The sequence below is a fragment of the Falco cherrug genome, chromosome 12 (genome assembly GCF_023634085.1).
Source record: "Falco cherrug isolate bFalChe1 chromosome 12, bFalChe1.pri, whole genome shotgun sequence".
NCBI classification, from domain to species: domain Eukaryota; kingdom Metazoa; phylum Chordata; class Aves; order Falconiformes; family Falconidae; genus Falco; species Falco cherrug.
In genome coordinates this window covers 5,972,655-5,989,656 of record NC_073708.1, presented here as the reverse complement: position 1 = coordinate 5,989,656, position 17,002 = coordinate 5,972,655, and the positions used below count along the sequence as shown (strand labels likewise).

The 17,002-nt window shown below is 54.4% G+C and overlaps 1 protein-coding gene across 2 annotated transcripts in view; it reads left to right on the top strand.

The window, feature by feature from the left end:
- ASTN1 (astrotactin 1) overlaps window positions 1-17,002 on the top strand; it is a 54,924-nt gene that overhangs the window by 28,791 nt on the left and 9,131 nt on the right. For both annotated transcript variants that reach the window (XM_055725261.1, XM_055725260.1), the window contains 9 exons: window positions 7,633-7,707; window positions 8,202-8,339; window positions 8,728-8,878; window positions 9,598-9,764; window positions 9,961-10,155; window positions 10,480-10,607; window positions 12,882-12,986; window positions 13,159-13,347; window positions 16,573-16,841. In XM_055725261.1, the coding sequence (XP_055581236.1) occupies window positions 7,633-7,707; window positions 8,202-8,339; window positions 8,728-8,878; window positions 9,598-9,764; window positions 9,961-10,155; window positions 10,480-10,607; window positions 12,882-12,986; window positions 13,159-13,347; window positions 16,573-16,841 (1,417 nt within the window). The remainder of the gene's footprint in view (window positions 1-7,632; window positions 7,708-8,201; window positions 8,340-8,727; window positions 8,879-9,597; window positions 9,765-9,960; window positions 10,156-10,479; window positions 10,608-12,881; window positions 12,987-13,158; window positions 13,348-16,572; window positions 16,842-17,002) is intronic.

Here is a 17,002-nt window from a genome sequence, read left to right as displayed (position 1 = left end):
CTGGCAAATGCTCTTGGGGGAAAGAATTAGAAGCATCTGGGTGAATAGTAAGGCCAGCGTACGGCAGGGCTCTGCAGCAGGTCTGCAGGAGGCGAGGTCTTCTATTCTTGGAAATAATCAGAGATGATGTGGAAGGGGCCATTGCTAGGTTTCAGAGTAAACACCCCCTGGCGAAGATTGAGGCTGCTTCTCTTCCCCTTGCGGGCACTCTCCTCGGCATCCTGCACTTCACGGGTCTTTCAGTGTGGGTGTGCAGGGCATCAGAGGAGGGCTGAGGTCAGGCTGAGGTCCCCGGTGGAGGATGGAGGCTGCGGGCTGGGGACACCCCATTGAAAATTGGGCAAATTAGATGGTTAGGTGCCATGGCCTAGAGGGAGCAGAGGAGTTGCCATCTGCTCCACAGCTTTGCACTCATGGAAGTACAAAGGGAAATTTTTCTGATGTTTTGGCAGCAATTTGATGGGGGATCCCAAACATTCCCATCTCTCTGTGACCCTTGGAGGATGCCCCATCTGGTCCTTAACACTCATGGATCTCTGATATGCAGATGGGGACTTCCAGGGATGGCTGGAGGTAGTGTGCAGAAAGCCAGGACACCCCCAAAACCAGAGGCCTCATGTGTACCGCCACCTTCAACCCCCTTTTTCCCCCCATTTCATATTGTTGTACCACAGCTGGATCTGCGGCAGCGGCAGCCCCGCACGTGGCAGGACGCCCTCTCTGAAGTTATTAGTCTTCACAGCGGGAAGAGAAAATCATCAAAGGCTGGGCTTGGCGGCACCCCTGCCGTGCTGCTGTGCCAGGGGATGGCAGCTGCGGGGAGCTGCCTGCGCCGGCCAGCCCTGGCTGCATCCCTTTGAACTGGGGCCCAGGGAGAGCACTGCTGCTCTGTCTCCAGCCTCTTCTCTGTTTTTTTAATTTTAAAAGCAATTTAGCAATTAAACCCAGTGCGGAGCACCAGCCGTGGGAGACAAGGGCGGCTGTTGTTGTGGGTGCCCTGGGCCAGGCTGGGGATGAAGTGATGCTCATGGCACAAGTGGCCCCATGCTGGGGATGTGATGGGTGGTGTGGTCAGGGTCCCCAAGCCACTGTGAGGTATTGCTGCTGGGGTGGGAAAATGCAGGCAGAAATACAGCTCCCTGCCCTGTTCCCCGCCAGGGGACAAGTGTCCAACAGGGATGTCCCCAGATCCCCTGTGCCCAACTAATCAGAGAAACTGAGCCATGGGACTGGGCTGTGGGAAGGAATATTCCCCTTGCCAGGAACTTGCCTGTTTTGGGATGTGTTGTGTTTAGGGGTGTCTCACAGTGGGTTGGAAAGAGTCCACGGCCACCCACAACTGCACATGGCTTTGGTGCCAGCCTGTGCCTCAGGCAGATTTGCAAGGTCATGGGTCCATGACCTTGCAAAAAGCAAGAAGGCAAATGACTTTGTCCATTGAGGCAGGTAGTAAAAATGGTTAAGCATGGTGGAGAAGCATTTGCTCCCTTCCCCTGTGCTTTTCCTTTGCTCCTGGGTGTGGGTCTGCATCTTCACACTTTTCCTCCAGTGCACAATGCTCTTCTCTAGCTTCTTCTTCCTAATCTAGCTGCTCCGGCGTCTAAAGGGAAAGTGGAGAAAAAGCTGCTTTCAGGTGAATTGGGACGAAACATAGATGGTAACAAGAAGGAAAGAAGCCAAGGCCAGGAAGGACAAATCCACTCCTGAAGCCCTCTGGACCTGTTTGCAGCTCCGGACCTAGCTTTAGTCTCAGCAATGCCAACCCAAAGGGTGCTCAGGACCCACTCTGTTCCTCCAGGGGATTTAGAGTTGCTTTTCAGACCCAGCTCCACCCCAGTGCCCCCATGGGGGCCTTCTGCTCATGCTTGAGCTCTGCCTTTCCTTCTGCAGCAGTGTTCATACCTGGCCAGGATACATATTGTCTTGGGTCTTATCTCATATAGCAGAGTTGGCTACGGCAAGTTACACGCAGTTTCCAACATACTTTTCTGTTTGGAGCAGAGAAACCTAGCAGGTCTCTTTTTCTCCAAAGTGCAACACAGCCCTAGACCATGGTGGGGCCACTGAAGTCCTTCTGCCCTTCTCTGGGCTCTTGAGAAGGCTCTGACACTGCAGCACAGGGGCTTTTTCAGCACCACCCTTTCAGAGCTCCTCTTTTGAGCTGTTTGAAACCAGGGTTATGTTGTGTTTCTTCCTTGAACTTGTCAGGTTTTTGTTTCTGAAAATGGCAGCAGCTGAAACCACACTTCACCACCACTGCCTGCAGCTTCCACTGTAGATAGGGGCGCTTGAAAGCATGCCCACACTAAGCATTGTGATGCAGAGGCCAACCTGATGTTTAATGTGTTTTTTTTCTGCGCTGTGATCTGTTCCTGATGTCCAGGTGCTGCTTGGTGCAGCTCTGCTTGCAAGGGCTTGTGATGGTGGAGGTATCTTCTATCTGCCTAAAGTGTCCCCTGTGAACCCTTGGCCTCCACAGGGTCATGTCTGTGATGAACTCTCTTTGGTCCAGCAGAACTGTCTTGCCAGAGCCTGTTTAACTGAACGACTTGTAGCTTTAACCTGGTGTTTACGTTTTAGGGGGTGGAAGTTGAGCTGCCGGGCTACGCTGTCTTTTGTTGCCCTCACCAGCTCGCTCCCAGCTCCAGCCTAACCGGCTTGTCCACAGGCTCACCTGGAAGAGCTGTCTGCAAATCCTCTACTCTCTCCCCGCAAATTCCAAGGCAAGATCGACTGTGCCTGAATCGCTTCTGACTGTTTGTCTAAGACGCTCTAACCCCTCCAGCACTGGAGCGATGTGCTGCAGCCATGGGTGGCACCAGCAGGCAGCAAGTCCATCCCCAGAGAAGCCACGCTGGCTCTTAGCAAGGGGGAGGTCACCAAAGCAGGACCTGGGGGCTCTGCCAAATCCCTCGGTGTGCTTGGGAGTGATGCAGACTTCCTAGGGTGGCATTTTGATCTGAAAACTCATTTCAACCCTTTGGTTTAGATAGGTTTGCCACTGGTTTGTTTTTATTTACAGCGATTATGGGTTGACTGGGTGTCTGTTCAGTCAGCAGCATCTAATTTTGCTCATGGAGGCGAGCTCATCTTTGAACTATTATTGGCGATGGCAGTGAGTCTTTGTGTGTTGTGTGTATTTTGGGTACCGTGCTGAGATCCATGCCTCTGCGGTACGTCTTTTACCCAATGCATCCGGTCCCTAAATCTTCATCAGTTTTTCAAAAAATAAAATCTTTTTGATCATAGGTAGCAGATACATTTGATCAGCTGGGGTGTTTTTTTTGTGCTGCTCTTCAGCTGTTTTAAACAAATCTGGCTGGTGCTGTTTGTGTGTTCACAGCCTGTCTTCCTACTTTGATATGCATTGTTAATTAGCTGCTTTTTGGCTCTTACTCTAATGTTTCCCAGGTAGGATGCAGTTTCCAGCAGCCCAACCAACCTTGCCTCATCTTTGCTTATCAAACCAAATTCCTGTGGTTACTTCATGGTATGACTTGACCAAAAGTCTCATCAGCTCATTCTGCCTTTAGTTAATAAGCCGTTACCTGCCCGCATTTGTACTTCTTCATCTCAGCCCTTAGATCCATCGTGCCATGGCCCATGACTCATCCCCATGTGCGGTTCTTGCCTGGGTGTCCTTTTCAGACACCCTGATGAGATTTAAGAGGGTCTGCATTTAAGGAGTCTTTCTCGACATGCCCTTTCAACTTGTAACGGGCTTCACCCCAGCATGGGGAGCTTTTAGGTCACGTTAAGGCAATTTGTTGAATGTGTCTGGCTGGGCGCTTTCATCCTCTTCTAGCAGCTGGCAAGCGAGGGCCACCCCAGCCCCGCTCCCAAGCAGGGTGAGTTACCCTTCTCTCCACCCCACAGCCTGGCATCCTGTTTTTCCAGCAAGAGCCCATGACCTGCTCACCTACCTCCCCTTCCCACAGTGCTGCTTCTCCTCTGCATGCGGTTATCCCCCTCCCTGGCCATGCACCTGCTCCTCCTGTCCCAGCCCCACGCGCTATCCACTCCCCACCCCACAGAAGAGGCAGGGACATGCTGAAATAACAAGGACAGCACTTTTCCTGCTTAGAGTCTTTTTTTTCTCTCCTTTTCCCTTTTTTCCCCCACCCCTTTTTCTATATTTTTTCCCCCTCTGCCTCTCTCCATCCCCTGCTGTGTGCCTCGGCTTTGCGAGCTTGAAGGACAGCCAGATAAAAAGCTCCTCTTTCTTTCAGATCCTTTCACCAAACCACCCATCCGCCTCCTCCTCCTGCCTCATTCTCCTTGCAGATTTACGGGCAGCCCAGGGAGAAAGTGCTGGCATTAGCATTTTTAATAAAGAGCTGCTTGGAAGGGATGGCAGGGGGTGGGGAGGTGGGAAGGGGAGAGGCATAGGCAGCTGAAACCCAAGCAAAGACATTGCAAAGCAAAACAAAGTCAGGGAGGAGCCGGGATGGACGTCGCTGGCATGAGAAGTTGGCAGTTTGATGCTCATGTCACATCTGCTCTCTGCTCGCCCCCCATCAGGGTGGTGTTGGGTCTTCATGGGTCCCCACTTTATTGTGGGGAGTGGATCCTGGGGCTGCAGAAGGGGTGCAGGCAGCGTCGGGATGCTTCTGGTCCATTCACCCTGGGCTTGAACTCCTGAGCCACCAGCGAAGGGATGCGGTGAGCACATTTGTCCACGCACTGGGAGCTGGTGCTTTGATGCCATGATGGGGTTCAGCATGGCCATCTTCATGCTGCTCAACAGGTGGAAACCCCCAGGAGCACAGGGGGTCAGGCAACCAGACATGAAGTCGCATATTTCATGTGTAACAGCCCATCACCTTCTCCTCCAGTGGCATTTCAGCTGCACTCAGGTGCAGTGACTTCTCAGTGCCTTCAGCAAAGACCGTCTCCTGCAGCCCCTTCGACCTCCCTTGCCAAACCAGCTGCTCCACATTAGTTGACCGTGGTCGCATCCTGCAGGCACCAGCCTTTGATTCCTCATCCCACCCATCTTGTCTAGAAGAGCTTTGCAGGGAGCAAGGACCAGCAGGAGCACAGTTCTTAACGCTGGAAGTCAGTCTGGCTTTGTCCCCTTGGGGATGCAATTCAAGCATGGCCAGCATCCTGTTGAGGTGGGTCAGAGCATCACCAGCAGCATCAGGTCTGGAGGCCTTAGCAGGTATTTCGGGAGCTTCCACTGAAGCCCAGATCTGGAGCAAAGCATAGCTGATGGTCCAGCTGGAAAAAGCAGAAGCCTGAAGATCATCCTGGGAATGCACTGGCAGCGCTTTGGCTGTGGGAACTTGCTGACTGAGTGTGGGGAGTTTGCTGGTTCTCAGCTGCCCTGGTGTTCCCCTGTGGTGTTGTTTCAGACACCTACTCAAGTGCCAAGGCTTGCAGGGAGCTGAGAGCTGTCATTTCTGGCCCATTTAATCCAACCTGACGAGGTGCAGAGCTGCTTCTGATCAGTCCCACTTTCCTTTGTGAGCTCTGAAGATCATGCAACCAAAATACCTGCCAAGAGCAACAAAAACCACAGCAGCGAGGTGCCTCCAGTGATCACAGAAAGCAAGGAGGGAGACAGCCGTGTGGGCACAAGCTTGCATGCATGGGAGAGGGAGGAGGAGGTGAAACAGCGGCAGAGGCACAGCGGGGAAAAGGCAGTGATGGAGGAGGTGAGGTGTGCCTGGGGGAGGAGATCTCGCCCCATCCTCTGCAGCAGAAGGCACAAGTCAGCAAGGGTGCATGGGTGGAAATGTTGGCACTGAGCTCTTGAAGAGCCTCCTCGGAGATGAGGATGGGTAAGTGCCTCTTGTTGAGCTGGAGGTCTTGTGTGGAGACTGTCTCGGCTTACCCACAGAAGGTACCATGTCCTCGAGGACTTGGTGGTGCCTGGCAGCATGAGTTGTCCCCTGCCTCCTAGTCATGCAGCTAAAGGCTGAACATCCCTTTTAATGGGTCTTTTTTGATCCCAAGCAGAGGCAAAGTGGGGCCGGCTGGGGAGATGCCACATGATCCCTTCCTGGAGCGTGGAAGCTTTTTCCCCAGCTTAAAGCCATCATCACGCAAATTTTAGCCACGGTTGGAAATTGCACCCTGGGTTGATGCAAGATTGCTTGGGCACTGATTTCCACCCACCAGGCAGGTCTAAGCTCACCACCTAGCATGTCCTGGAGGTGTTGGCATCCATGGGCTGCCAGATGTGCCATCTGGCGAAGGTCCAGCAGCCGTGACGCTGTCGCAGTGCCTTTCCAGTGCTGAGCTCCGCCGCAAGCCCAGAGCTGCTCTTCATAACTGCTTTTCCATCCAAATCAATAGGGAACAATACGTTGCCTCTGCTTTTGTTCCCTGCCTGGTGTGCTCCCGAGAAGCAAGAATAAAACCCATCTGCGGGAACGCTGGAAGGTAGAGGCGCGAAGCATTCAAGGTATTGGTGAGACACAAGGAGCACATCGCTTTCTGGCTGAAGCTGACCTCATTCAGGGCAATCCGATCTGCGGGCTGAATGTAATCCCCGCTCCCAGCCAACCGGACGGGAAAATGGCATTGTATCCCAGCGAGGAAATGAGACGGTGCGCTGTAATCCTGCAATCAGGATTTTTTTATTTTTTTTTTTGTCCTTGCTGAAATAACTTCAGATTAGAAATTAAAGTGCTTGTGCAGGAGAGCTGTAATTGCCTCTGGAGAAAATCCCTGGGCTTGTTGGCGGCACCTGATACTCTCACCCTGAATTCTAACAGCGGCAATGTGACAGGATGGAAAAATCTCTTTCTTTCCCCAGCTTTGAGCTCTTGCAGAAGGGATTTTGAGCTTTAGGGTTTGGGAGTGGGGTTTGTGTTGCCTGATTGAAAGCCTACCCATGGTCGGGTCTCTGTGCCTCCCCTTGCTCTGCTTTGTCGGCCTCGCTCTGCAAGCGATGCTCTGCCAGTGGGGCTGTGCCGCTGGGGATGCATGTCCTGTGGTATCATGGCCCTGGGTGTCCCAGCGAAGGGCACCAGCCACCGAATTGTGGTGGCACATCACCTTGTGCTATCTAGGGTGGCAGAGATGGAGGAGATGGGGCGATCAGCTATCCAGCCTCCTGCTTGGCTCCAAGCTCCCAGCTTGTCTTCCAGACCCCTTTGCAAAGTCCCACAGGGGCTGAGGCTTGCTCAGCTCCGCTCCTGGAACAATGAAACTGAAGGAGAATGAGTCAGGTGGTGAAGCTGCTGCCCTGGTCCTAACATGCTCCCTTCCAAAAGCCTCACAGAGAGGGTTCAGCTGCTTTTTGGTTTTATTTTTCCATTTCGATGGCTGTGACACAAATCACTAAAACGGGGGCTGGCAGGGCGGTACGCAAGCATGCAGAAGTGTGAGGCTCGTGAATGTGGGGGCGACTGGAGTGCACTGTGCCCCAAAATAAAGGATGTGATACACCACTGACCCATTGGCAGGTTGGGGCTGGGCGAGGATCTGATGTTGCAGAAACCCCAAAATTAAGATCTTGGATGTAGGGCTGTTTTATCACCTTGTCCTGGCTTGGTTTGAGCTGTCTTGTCCCAGGACCCCTCTGCAGGTGAGCTGTGGGCTAAGCAGGGGAAGCATTTTAGGCTGTGAGTGGCAGCAGGGACATGATGCTGGTGTGATGCTCTTTAGTTTCTCTTCCAGGCCTTGGCCATACACCATCTTCCAGCGTGGCTTTGACTTGGTGCTGGGCGAGCAGCCGTCCGACAAGATTTTTCGGTAAGTGGTAAAAGCAACCTTTGGAGCTCCAGAATACAAGTCAGGGCATATTGGCAGGCTGGTACCTCAGCTGGCAGTGCTAAGCATGGCTGTCCTGTGCCACCTCCTGGGGACATGCAAGCAAGGCTGGGAAGGCCCAGGTGCCATGTGGGATGCTGGATGCCCAGCAGCTAGTTCCTCCTCTCCGTTTCCGTGTGTGGTGAGTGAGGTTTAGGCTCTGAAGGAGGATTTCTACTGAAAAGGGAAGTGCCTTTCTGTTGTTTAGTTTTGTTTTGTTTCAGTTTGGTTTTAAATTACCTAAATTACACGTGCTTTTTGGGTGTCATTTGGGTGCATTCAGAGGAGCCACCCCACTTTATGCTGCCCATCTGGCTTTGCTCAGGCTGGCATCCCTGCAGGGCAGGAGAGAGTTTCAAGGGCTTGGGTTTGGGTAGAGGCAGCCCTATGGGCTTGGCATTTCCCTCCATGCCAGCCTTTGCTGCTCTCTCTGCCAGGTTCACCTACACCCTGGGGGAAGGCATGTGGCTGCCGCTGAGCAAGAGCTTCGTCATCCCACCAGCCGAGCTGGCCATCAACCCCTCGGCAAAGTGCAAGACTGACATGACGGTGATGGAGGATGCAGTGGAGGTCAGGTAGGTGCGATGGCGGGGCAAGGGTGTTTAGGAGGCATTTCAGCAAATAAACCAGTGGTGTGTCCCTGGAGTGAGAGGACCAACCCAAAGCACATGGAAGTTGATGACAGCTGGGACCTCCACCCCACGTCTTGCAGGTGGAGATTAGTATGTCCATTAACCTGCCTCTCTCTGATGCCTGTAAAGATGAGCCTTTGGAGGTAGCTCTCTTCGTCTCAGCAGCTCCTGCATGCCTCTAAAAACTTGGTAGCTATTCAGTTTGCTGTCAGCCCAAGGGAAACCTGAGCTCCACAAAAACTCATGCAGCAGCTGTGGTCACGCACACATTTGCAATGTCGCACTGGAGCAGTGACACACCTCCTCCTCCTCCTCCTCCTCCTCCTTGCAGGGAAGAGCTGATGACCTCCTCCTCCTTCGACAGCCTGGAGGTCCTCCTTGACTCCTTCGGCCCTGTCCGGGACTGCTCCCGGGACAACGGGGGCTGCAGCAAGAACTTCCGCTGCATCTCGGACCGCAAGCTGGACTCTACCGGCTGCGTGGTGCGTGGCCCCCAGGGACCTGCCAATCTCCTTTGGTGTGAGCACGGAGGGGGAGGGCGGAAGGGGAAGGGCTGCATCCTTCCTCCCTTCCCATTGCCTCGGGATGGATATTTTGGGGTTGGTTTTGCAGTGGGAAGAGATGTTTTCAGGCTGGCATCTCCTTCATCCCTGCCCTGGCTGCACGCACACAGGCGGGAGCAAGAGCGCATCTGCTTGCTGGCTTTCTGGGAGGTCCCACATCACTCATGTGTGTCCCCTGTCACTACCACAGCCACTTTGCTGTGCAGGGAAGGCGTACACCCTGAAACAGAGTGGGGTGTGGGGCTGGGGAGTCCTGCTGCGATGCCACCGGAGCTGGACATTGGGGTGGGGAGGCTGTGAGCGTGGGGCACATGGTGGGTTTCGAAAGGGTAGCATTGCTTTGGTGGTCACCAGAGCTGGGTGCTGGTGAGTGGGGTTGATGCCAGCACATTACCTTGGTGGGGGAGCTTGGGGGGGCTCCTTTTCCAGGGGCTGCACTGTCCCCAAGGGCTGCAAAGAGGCTTTGGTGCAGGAGGAATATCTGCAGCCATGGGCGATGTTGCTGCTGTCTGTCCTGCAGCCATCCAAGCATCCCTCAGGCTGCGATTTCCAGTGCTGGAGCCCTCCCCTCTGCCTCAGCCCCAGGGCCAGGTTTCTTCCTTGGGGGCTTCACCTCTTGCTTCCCCCACCCCTACCAGTGCCCGACAGGACTGAGCCCCATGAAGGACGGCACAGGTTGCTATGACCGTCACGTTGGTGTGGACTGCTCAGATGGCTTCAATGGGGGCTGCGAGCAGCTGTGCCTGCAGCAGATGGTCCCCCTGCCCGAGGAACCCCTGCTCTACAACATCCTCATGTTCTGCGGGTGAGTGACCCATCACCGCCCTGGCCACAGGAACATCCCCGAAGTGCTGCTGTACCTTGCCGTTGCCAGCCTGAGCTTGTAGGGTTGGGTGGGAGGGTCTCCTCTGTTCCCAGCATCCCTACTGGGGTGGCCTGGTGGCCCCAGTCCCTACTGGTGGGGGCTGCAGTTGACGGTGTACCCTGTGCTGGCTTCCCAGGTGCATTGAGGACTACAAGCTGAGCACGGATGGGCGGTCATGCCAGCTTATCTCGGAGTCGTGCCCTGAGACGGGGGACTGCGGTGAGCCCCGTGAGATGCCCATGAACCAGACACTCTTCGGGGAGATCTTCTATGGCTACAATAACCACTCCAAGGAGGTGGCCGCGGGGCAGGTGCTCAAAGGGACGTTCAGGTGAGCTGGGGACATGGGGAGGTGACCCCAGCAGGGTCAGACCTCACCATTCTCTCCAAGAAGACATGGGAAGCAGCCTGAGACCGGGCCTTAGCAGACTGCCTGGTGCATCCACATCTGGCCAAGCTTTGCAGGAGATGGAGGGGCTGGTGAGGAAGGCGCATCTGAAGCTTTCCATCTAGAGTAGACATCTCTGTAACCTGTACCCAAAGGAAAGGCTTGGTGCTGGGTGGCTTTTTGGGTTGTGTCTCCAGCTGGTGGGGATGATCCCAGGCAGTTCCCCAGTCCTCTAGCCCTTCCTTCCTCTCTGCAATTAACTTCCAGGCAGAACAACTTTGCCCGGGGACTGGAGCAGCAGCTGCCAGATGGGCTGGTGGTGGCCACGGTGCCCCTGGAGAACCAGTGCCAAGAGGAACTCTCTGACCCCACACCCGACCCTGAGTTCCTCACTGGTGAGTGAGTCCAGCCAGACCTGTGCTTCTCCCAGCAGGGTGGCTGCTGGCATGCCTGGCTTCAGCACCTACCCCTCCCAGGGGATATATCTACCATGGGATGTACTTCATCTGGCTTTAGCATCTCTTGCTCACCTGCAGCAGCAGCAGTGGTAAGAGCAAGGCATTAAAAATGAAGGAGAGGGAAAGGCTGTAAATTAATTGTACAGTGTAAAAGCTCAAGTGTCCATTGGATATTTTGGGTATTTCAAAGAGGATTTTTTTTTTTTATTCAAGGCAAAAAGGTTTTCCAAATACTTTTAATCTGATTTCCAAATCAGAACCCCCTTGCTGGCATAACAAAGCATTCAAACCCTGCTGGAACAAAACTAGAATGTTTTGGGTTGTCCTGCCAGAGCATCATGGGCCATGAGCAATAGGGTTATCATGGATTCCTAGACAACCTTCAAGGACATACTTTTCTTCCACCGCTTTGCCAGCACCCCTAAATAGCCTTTGTTTCCTTGGTACTTTTACTGTTGGCTGAAATGGCTGAGGACACCAGGCAGCTACTAAGTGAGGGATGTGGATAGTAAGGTCTTTTGGAAGGTGTCTGCTGGGTGGTCTCATACAAGACCTTGTGCATTTGCTTTGTTTGGCAGAGCTCCCAGGAGGGTTTTTGGGAGCACCCATGGGCTGGACCCAGGGTCTGGTGGGTGCTGGTTGCCCTGACCAGGTGCATGGCGAGGTAGCCCTGTGCGTAGGCAGATGCAGGCAGGGAGGAGGGTGCTGACAGGTCCCAGCAGGGCTGAGCTACCCCAAAAAAGACGTGTTGGTGGGTCACCCCTGCAGCCATGGGGATGCTCAGCCCTGGATGGAGGACACCTGCTTCCTGATGGGGCTGTACTGCCTTTGACGTGGTTACCTGGATGTAACGAAGGCACTGCCACTGGGGCCTCAGCATCACAGCAGGATTGGTGGGACTGGGACTCCACTGGCAATTATGTTGGTGAGGCAGAAGCCAGTAAATTACCCTATTCATTTCCCACTACTCTGCTGGCTCTTTGTGGCTGATTAAGGAAAAAAAAAAAAAAAAAAAAAAGAAAAGAAGTAAAATCTTCCCTGCTTGTTGGTAAGTAGATCTGGATATTGCTGTCAGTACACGAGAGGCAGAGCTGCTGAGTAAGGAAGGGCTGGTTTTGCATAAACACTTTGCAGTGAAGAGCTGCTGGGAGCAGCCAGCACCAAAGGGAGAGGCACTGGAAGGCAAAGGATCTTATCCTGCTTATCCTCTGCCTTCGTTTCTTGTTACGGAGGGGGAAGGTGCCCGTTGTCATCCTCCTGAACTCCTGCTGCGTGGCTGTTTAGCAGCAGTTTGCCACTTCAGCGCCGAGCAGAGGTGTGTATGATGGCTGTACGGCAGCAGAGCTGTGAGGGAGGAGGTAGCTGTGTCCTGGCATCCTGCTGTGGCACACCAAGGGATGCTTTGATCACCAAAATCAGAGCCGTGGGCATCCTTCAATTCCTTTTCTGGGGCTTTGTCCAAAGCTCAGTGGCCTCTTTATCCCTCATGGAAGCTGAGCTGCCATGAACCTCAGCTTGTGTCTTGGGCAGGACACAGTGGCCGGCCAGCCTGCTCTCCATGAATTTCTGGCTCTCATAATGCCAGTGTTGGGGAATAAATGGCTGAGGAACAGAGTGTCTTCGCCTGGAGAAGAGAAAAAAACCCAGGTCCTGCTCAGCCCCAGCGTTGCCGTAATGCCTGAAGGGACCGTGAGCATTGACAAGTGGGGTCTCCCCCTGCACAGGTGTCCCACTCAGCTCAGTCCTGGACAAAAGGGACCCAGGGCCTCTTGGTTGGCCATGCTTGGGCACATGGGGCATGATGGTGACCATTCCTAGGCCTGCAAACAGCTCATTAAAACATGCAACTCTCATTAGTGAGATAATTAGCACACCTGGGCATGTCTTGGGAGCTGGTGGTGGGAAAGAAGCAGGAGGGGATGCAGGAGGAGGCTCGTTATCTTCTGACACAGAGCCCCAGACGGCAGGATGAAACAAACCCATGTGTTTTCCTTCAAAGCCATGATTTTAATTGCTGGGGAGCAGCTGACCCTCAGCTCCGAATGCCTGGCTGCCTCCCTGGGGGGTGTGGTGTATGCACAGTCCTTTCCCCTGGCTTCTTCCCCCCTGCTGGCTGTGCTGCCCCAGGCCCAGCACGAGGGGCTGCAGCCATCCCGGTGGTGAGGCATCCCTGAGCAGTGGCGCTGACCCCCCATGTCCTTCCTCTGGCAGGGATGGTGAACTTCAGTGAGGTGTCCGGGTACCCCCTCCTGCAGCACTGGAAGGTGCAGTCAGTCATGTACCACGTCCGGCTCAACCAGCTGACCATCTCCCAGTGTAAGTGTGCGGGGCTGGGGGGGAGAAGGGAAAAGGGGTGGCAAGAGGACACACAGCCTTCTTCTGGCAGATGATGGGCTCAGAGGCTGGTTGCCCATCACAAGCATGCAGGGAGGTGGCAAGGGCTTGGGGTCCTTTGGGATCCGAGCATCAAATCCCATCTTCTCCCCAGCCTTCAGCAATGCGCTCCACTCTTTGGATGGGGCCACATCCCGTGGAGATTTCGTGGCACTGCTGGACCAGTTTGGCAACCACTACATCCAGGAGGCAGTGTACGGCTTTGAGGAGTCCTGCTCCATCTGGTATCCCAACAGGCAGGTCCAGCGGCAGCTCTGGCTGGAGTACGAAGACATCAGCAAAGGTAGGAGCCCTGCTCATCCCCAGGAAGGGTCTCCACAGCCACCCCATGTGAGCAGGACCTGGGTTTGCTTTCGGCATTGCAGGGAAAGTGCCCAGCCCGTGTCAGGGCTGCATCCCATCTCATCCTCTTATTTACAGCTTGCTCTTGCACCCTTTAATGCCGGCCAAAGGACTCCTGTGGACTACAGCACTTGTTAGTCCAGGCCAGAAAGGAAGATAAATACCCACTTCCCTAGGGAGATGAATGCACTAATCCCACCAAGCCATGCTGCCTGATTCTGGACTTAACTGTTATTTGTCTTTAATCCCGTTCCTCCTTTCCTTTTGTCTCCACCATATCTGCTCTCTACCACTTGCATCCTGCGGCCAGACTTTTGTCCTGCTAATGTGTTTTCTTCTCCTAGTCTGTCAGTGCTGCGCTTTTAATGTCCGGAAACCAGTTATGAACTGGGAGGTTCACTGTGGTGCAGGGGACATCTGGCACTGCTGCATCCCCTCCGGTGCCCTCACTACAGCGAGGTGTGACAGATCCCCAGTGGAAGGGGGTTTTGCAGGGAGGCAATGGCTGGTTTGGATTGAGCTTTCCAAAAGCAGAGGCAGCCCAATGCCTGCCTGCTGTCACCAGCACATCTCTTGTGCTTGCCTTTGCAAAGTTGCCTGCAGGCATTTTGCTGCCTGTGCTGGGGAAGTCGGGTTGCACCACCAAGGCTTGAGCAGCAAGCAAAAACCAGCTCCCAAGCCTGGACGTGGGGGATGCTGCGTGGAGCTGCTTCTTTTTAGGTGACCTTGGTTTGCTGCTCCCTGCCCAGGAGCTACCAGGTGCAGACAGCATGAGCTCAGAGCTCACAGGCACTGTGACCACCACATCATCTCCATTATGAAGCTTTATAATTCTCAGTATTGGCACCAGCCTTTGGTGCTGCTCTTGCTGTGTCCCGGCTGTGGAGACATTTGTTCTCTCTCCAAGGTTCTTGTGTGGGAAAAGCTTCTTTCTGAGCCTGAGTCTGGATCCTGTGGGCTCAGACCTCCTGGAGTGTGGACTTCTTCCCAAGCCCACCTGCGAAAATACAGACCCGTGGCTGTTTTGCTATGGGCTGTCTCCAGATGTAGCATCTTTTGATTGCAAGTACTTTTTTTTTTTTTCCCCTCCTGCAATTTCCTCCTCTTTGATTTTTTTCCTGCCTGGAGGCTTTTCAGGTCTGGCAGTCTCTTTCCACCCACAGTATCACATTTCGGTTTCGCTCTGGCACCTGCCACTTTCCCTCCTTTGCTTTTTGTTTGCAAACGTCAGGAGCTGGATATCGATTGAGAAATTGCAAGAGACAAATCATTCCCTAGCTCTTCTGCCTTTCCTCAGTGCCTGCTAAGCTGCAATTCACAGCCAGCTCAAAGCGATGTGTTTCCAGCTTGCTGGGGGTGTGGAGCAATGCTCTTGTACCCCGGGTTTTAATAGCCTTGCTTTCTTTGCAGGACTCTTGAGGATAGGCTAGTGTTGGCCCATTTCTCAGCAAACCCTTGCAACGAGATCTTCCCACTGAGCCATGGACGTGCTCTCCAGCAGCTCCCTGCAGCAGCCAGCCCGTACCAAGCCACCACCAGCGATGCCCTGAGCCTGCCCAAGGGGCAAGGCTTTGCCTGGGCATCCTTCAGCTTCCTCTGACACCACCAACCACCATCAGTGGTCCCTCTGGGCCGTTTTTTCTTAGGTGTAGAGCCAGGGACATCCTTTGGCAGGGATTTTGGGTGAAAAGCACCGTTCCCCTGCATGGCAAGGCTCGCAGCGGTGGGGTGATGTGAGCCAGGGCACAGCAGTGATGGGCAGATTCCACTTTCTTGACTGCTGTGCCAGGACTTTTCCCCTTGTGTCAAAATATTTCCTGGTATGGGAGCACTGGAGAAGAGCCCATCAAGTGCACAGTCTGGCTCACTGCCCCATGTGGCAGGGACACGGTGGCAGTCAGCATCGGGCAGCTTGGCACGAAGCTGGGAAAAGCGTAGACAGCGGTGATGCTTTCCTGCTGTAAATCTGAGCCTGCTGGACTGCAGGGTTGCCTGAAGGCTGGCAGGCTAAGACCTGCAGATATTCCCCTGTGTGCACAGGGCCTTCAGTCTTGTCACAGGTTGGCTGGGGGTCTGTGGTCCTGATGGATGTACCTGCCTCCACAGACTGGTCGGGGTTGGAAGGGACCTCTGGAGACCATCTAGTCCAATCCTCCGCTAAAGCGGGTTCACCCAGAGCAGGTTGCACAGGGTCACATCCAGGCAGGTTTTGAGTGCCTCCAGAGAAGGAGATTCCACAACCTCTCTGGGCGGCCTGCTCCATCTCTCCATTTTATTTTGCTTTGTGATGATGCTAAGCCCTTAGGGAAATACCCTGTTTCCTTGCCTAGCTGCAAGTTTGCTCACCTCCATTATGCCCCAAGACAGTGTGAAGAGACACGATGAGCCAGGCTTGAGCCAGCTTCTGAAAGGGAACCGTTTTCCATCTCCTTTCTCCTGCTTGGGGACTGAGTACAGGAGGGGCAAAGCAACTGAAGAGGGGCTTGGTGGCTTGGTAGCCATCTCAGGAGCTTTCTAGGCATCTGGGCATCGTGAGGCACTTGCAAGTCTTCCCTGCTCATTCTGAGCTCTTTGGTGCTGCTGGCTGCAGACCTTTGGGCAGGGAGGTTAACAAGTCAGCATCACTCTGTGCACCTCGGTCTGATGCTTGTCCTCTCTGGTCTCCAGCACGCTCTGTTGCATCACCTTTGGTGCAGGTCCTTGGGAACCGGGGGAGCTGGGTGAAGAAGGCAGCTGTTGGACCAGGAGAGCTTTTGCAGCAGAGTGGTTTGGCAGGGGGGTTTGGTGGGGCATCAGCATGGAGTTAAGGTGTCCAGCCAGGTCCTTCCCGAGTCTCCAGCCGTATGAAGGAGGCTCCCTCTCGTGGAGATGTGCCGCAAGGGTGCGTGTCCCAGTGCCGGGTGAAGGGCTGGGGAAACTGAGGCATGGGGAGACAAAAGGACATAAGACAGCAGAGGCCAGGGTGGACTTTTTGGTCCCGATTCCTCCTCTGCAAACCAGTGAGTGTTTCATCCCTACAGAGCAAATGGGGAGCTCTTAAGGATACAGAGGGTCTCTAGGCAGCACTGCCTCTCTCCTGGGTAGAAGGCAGGGCTCTAGCCCCCTCACATCCCCTTATCGATGGCTTGGAGGCCACCCTGGTGTCCCTCTTTTCCCCCTTCTCCAGGTAACTCCCCCTCGGATGAATCAGAGGAGCGTGAGCGGGACCCCAAGGTGCTCACCTTCCCCGAGTACATCGCCAGCCTCTCCGAGTCAGGCACCAAGCGCATGGCAGCCGGCGTGCGGATGGAGTGCCAGAGCCGCGGGCGCTGTCCCTCCTCCTGCCCGCTCTGCCATGTCGCCTCCAGTCCCGATATGCCAGCTGAGCCCATCCTGCTGGAGGTCACCAAAGCAGCCCCCATCTATGAGCTGGTCACCAACAACCAGACCCAGCGGGTGAGAAACCACTGCCTGGGGGTGGTGGGGTTGGCATGGAGGTGGCAGGACAGCATTGGGGTGGTCTTTGCAGGCAGCTTTCCCTGGTAGCATTATGTCAAGCTGTGGCAGCCCTTGCCTGTTGGGTAGCCTTGCTCTCCAGGGTGGATGGACCATGCTGA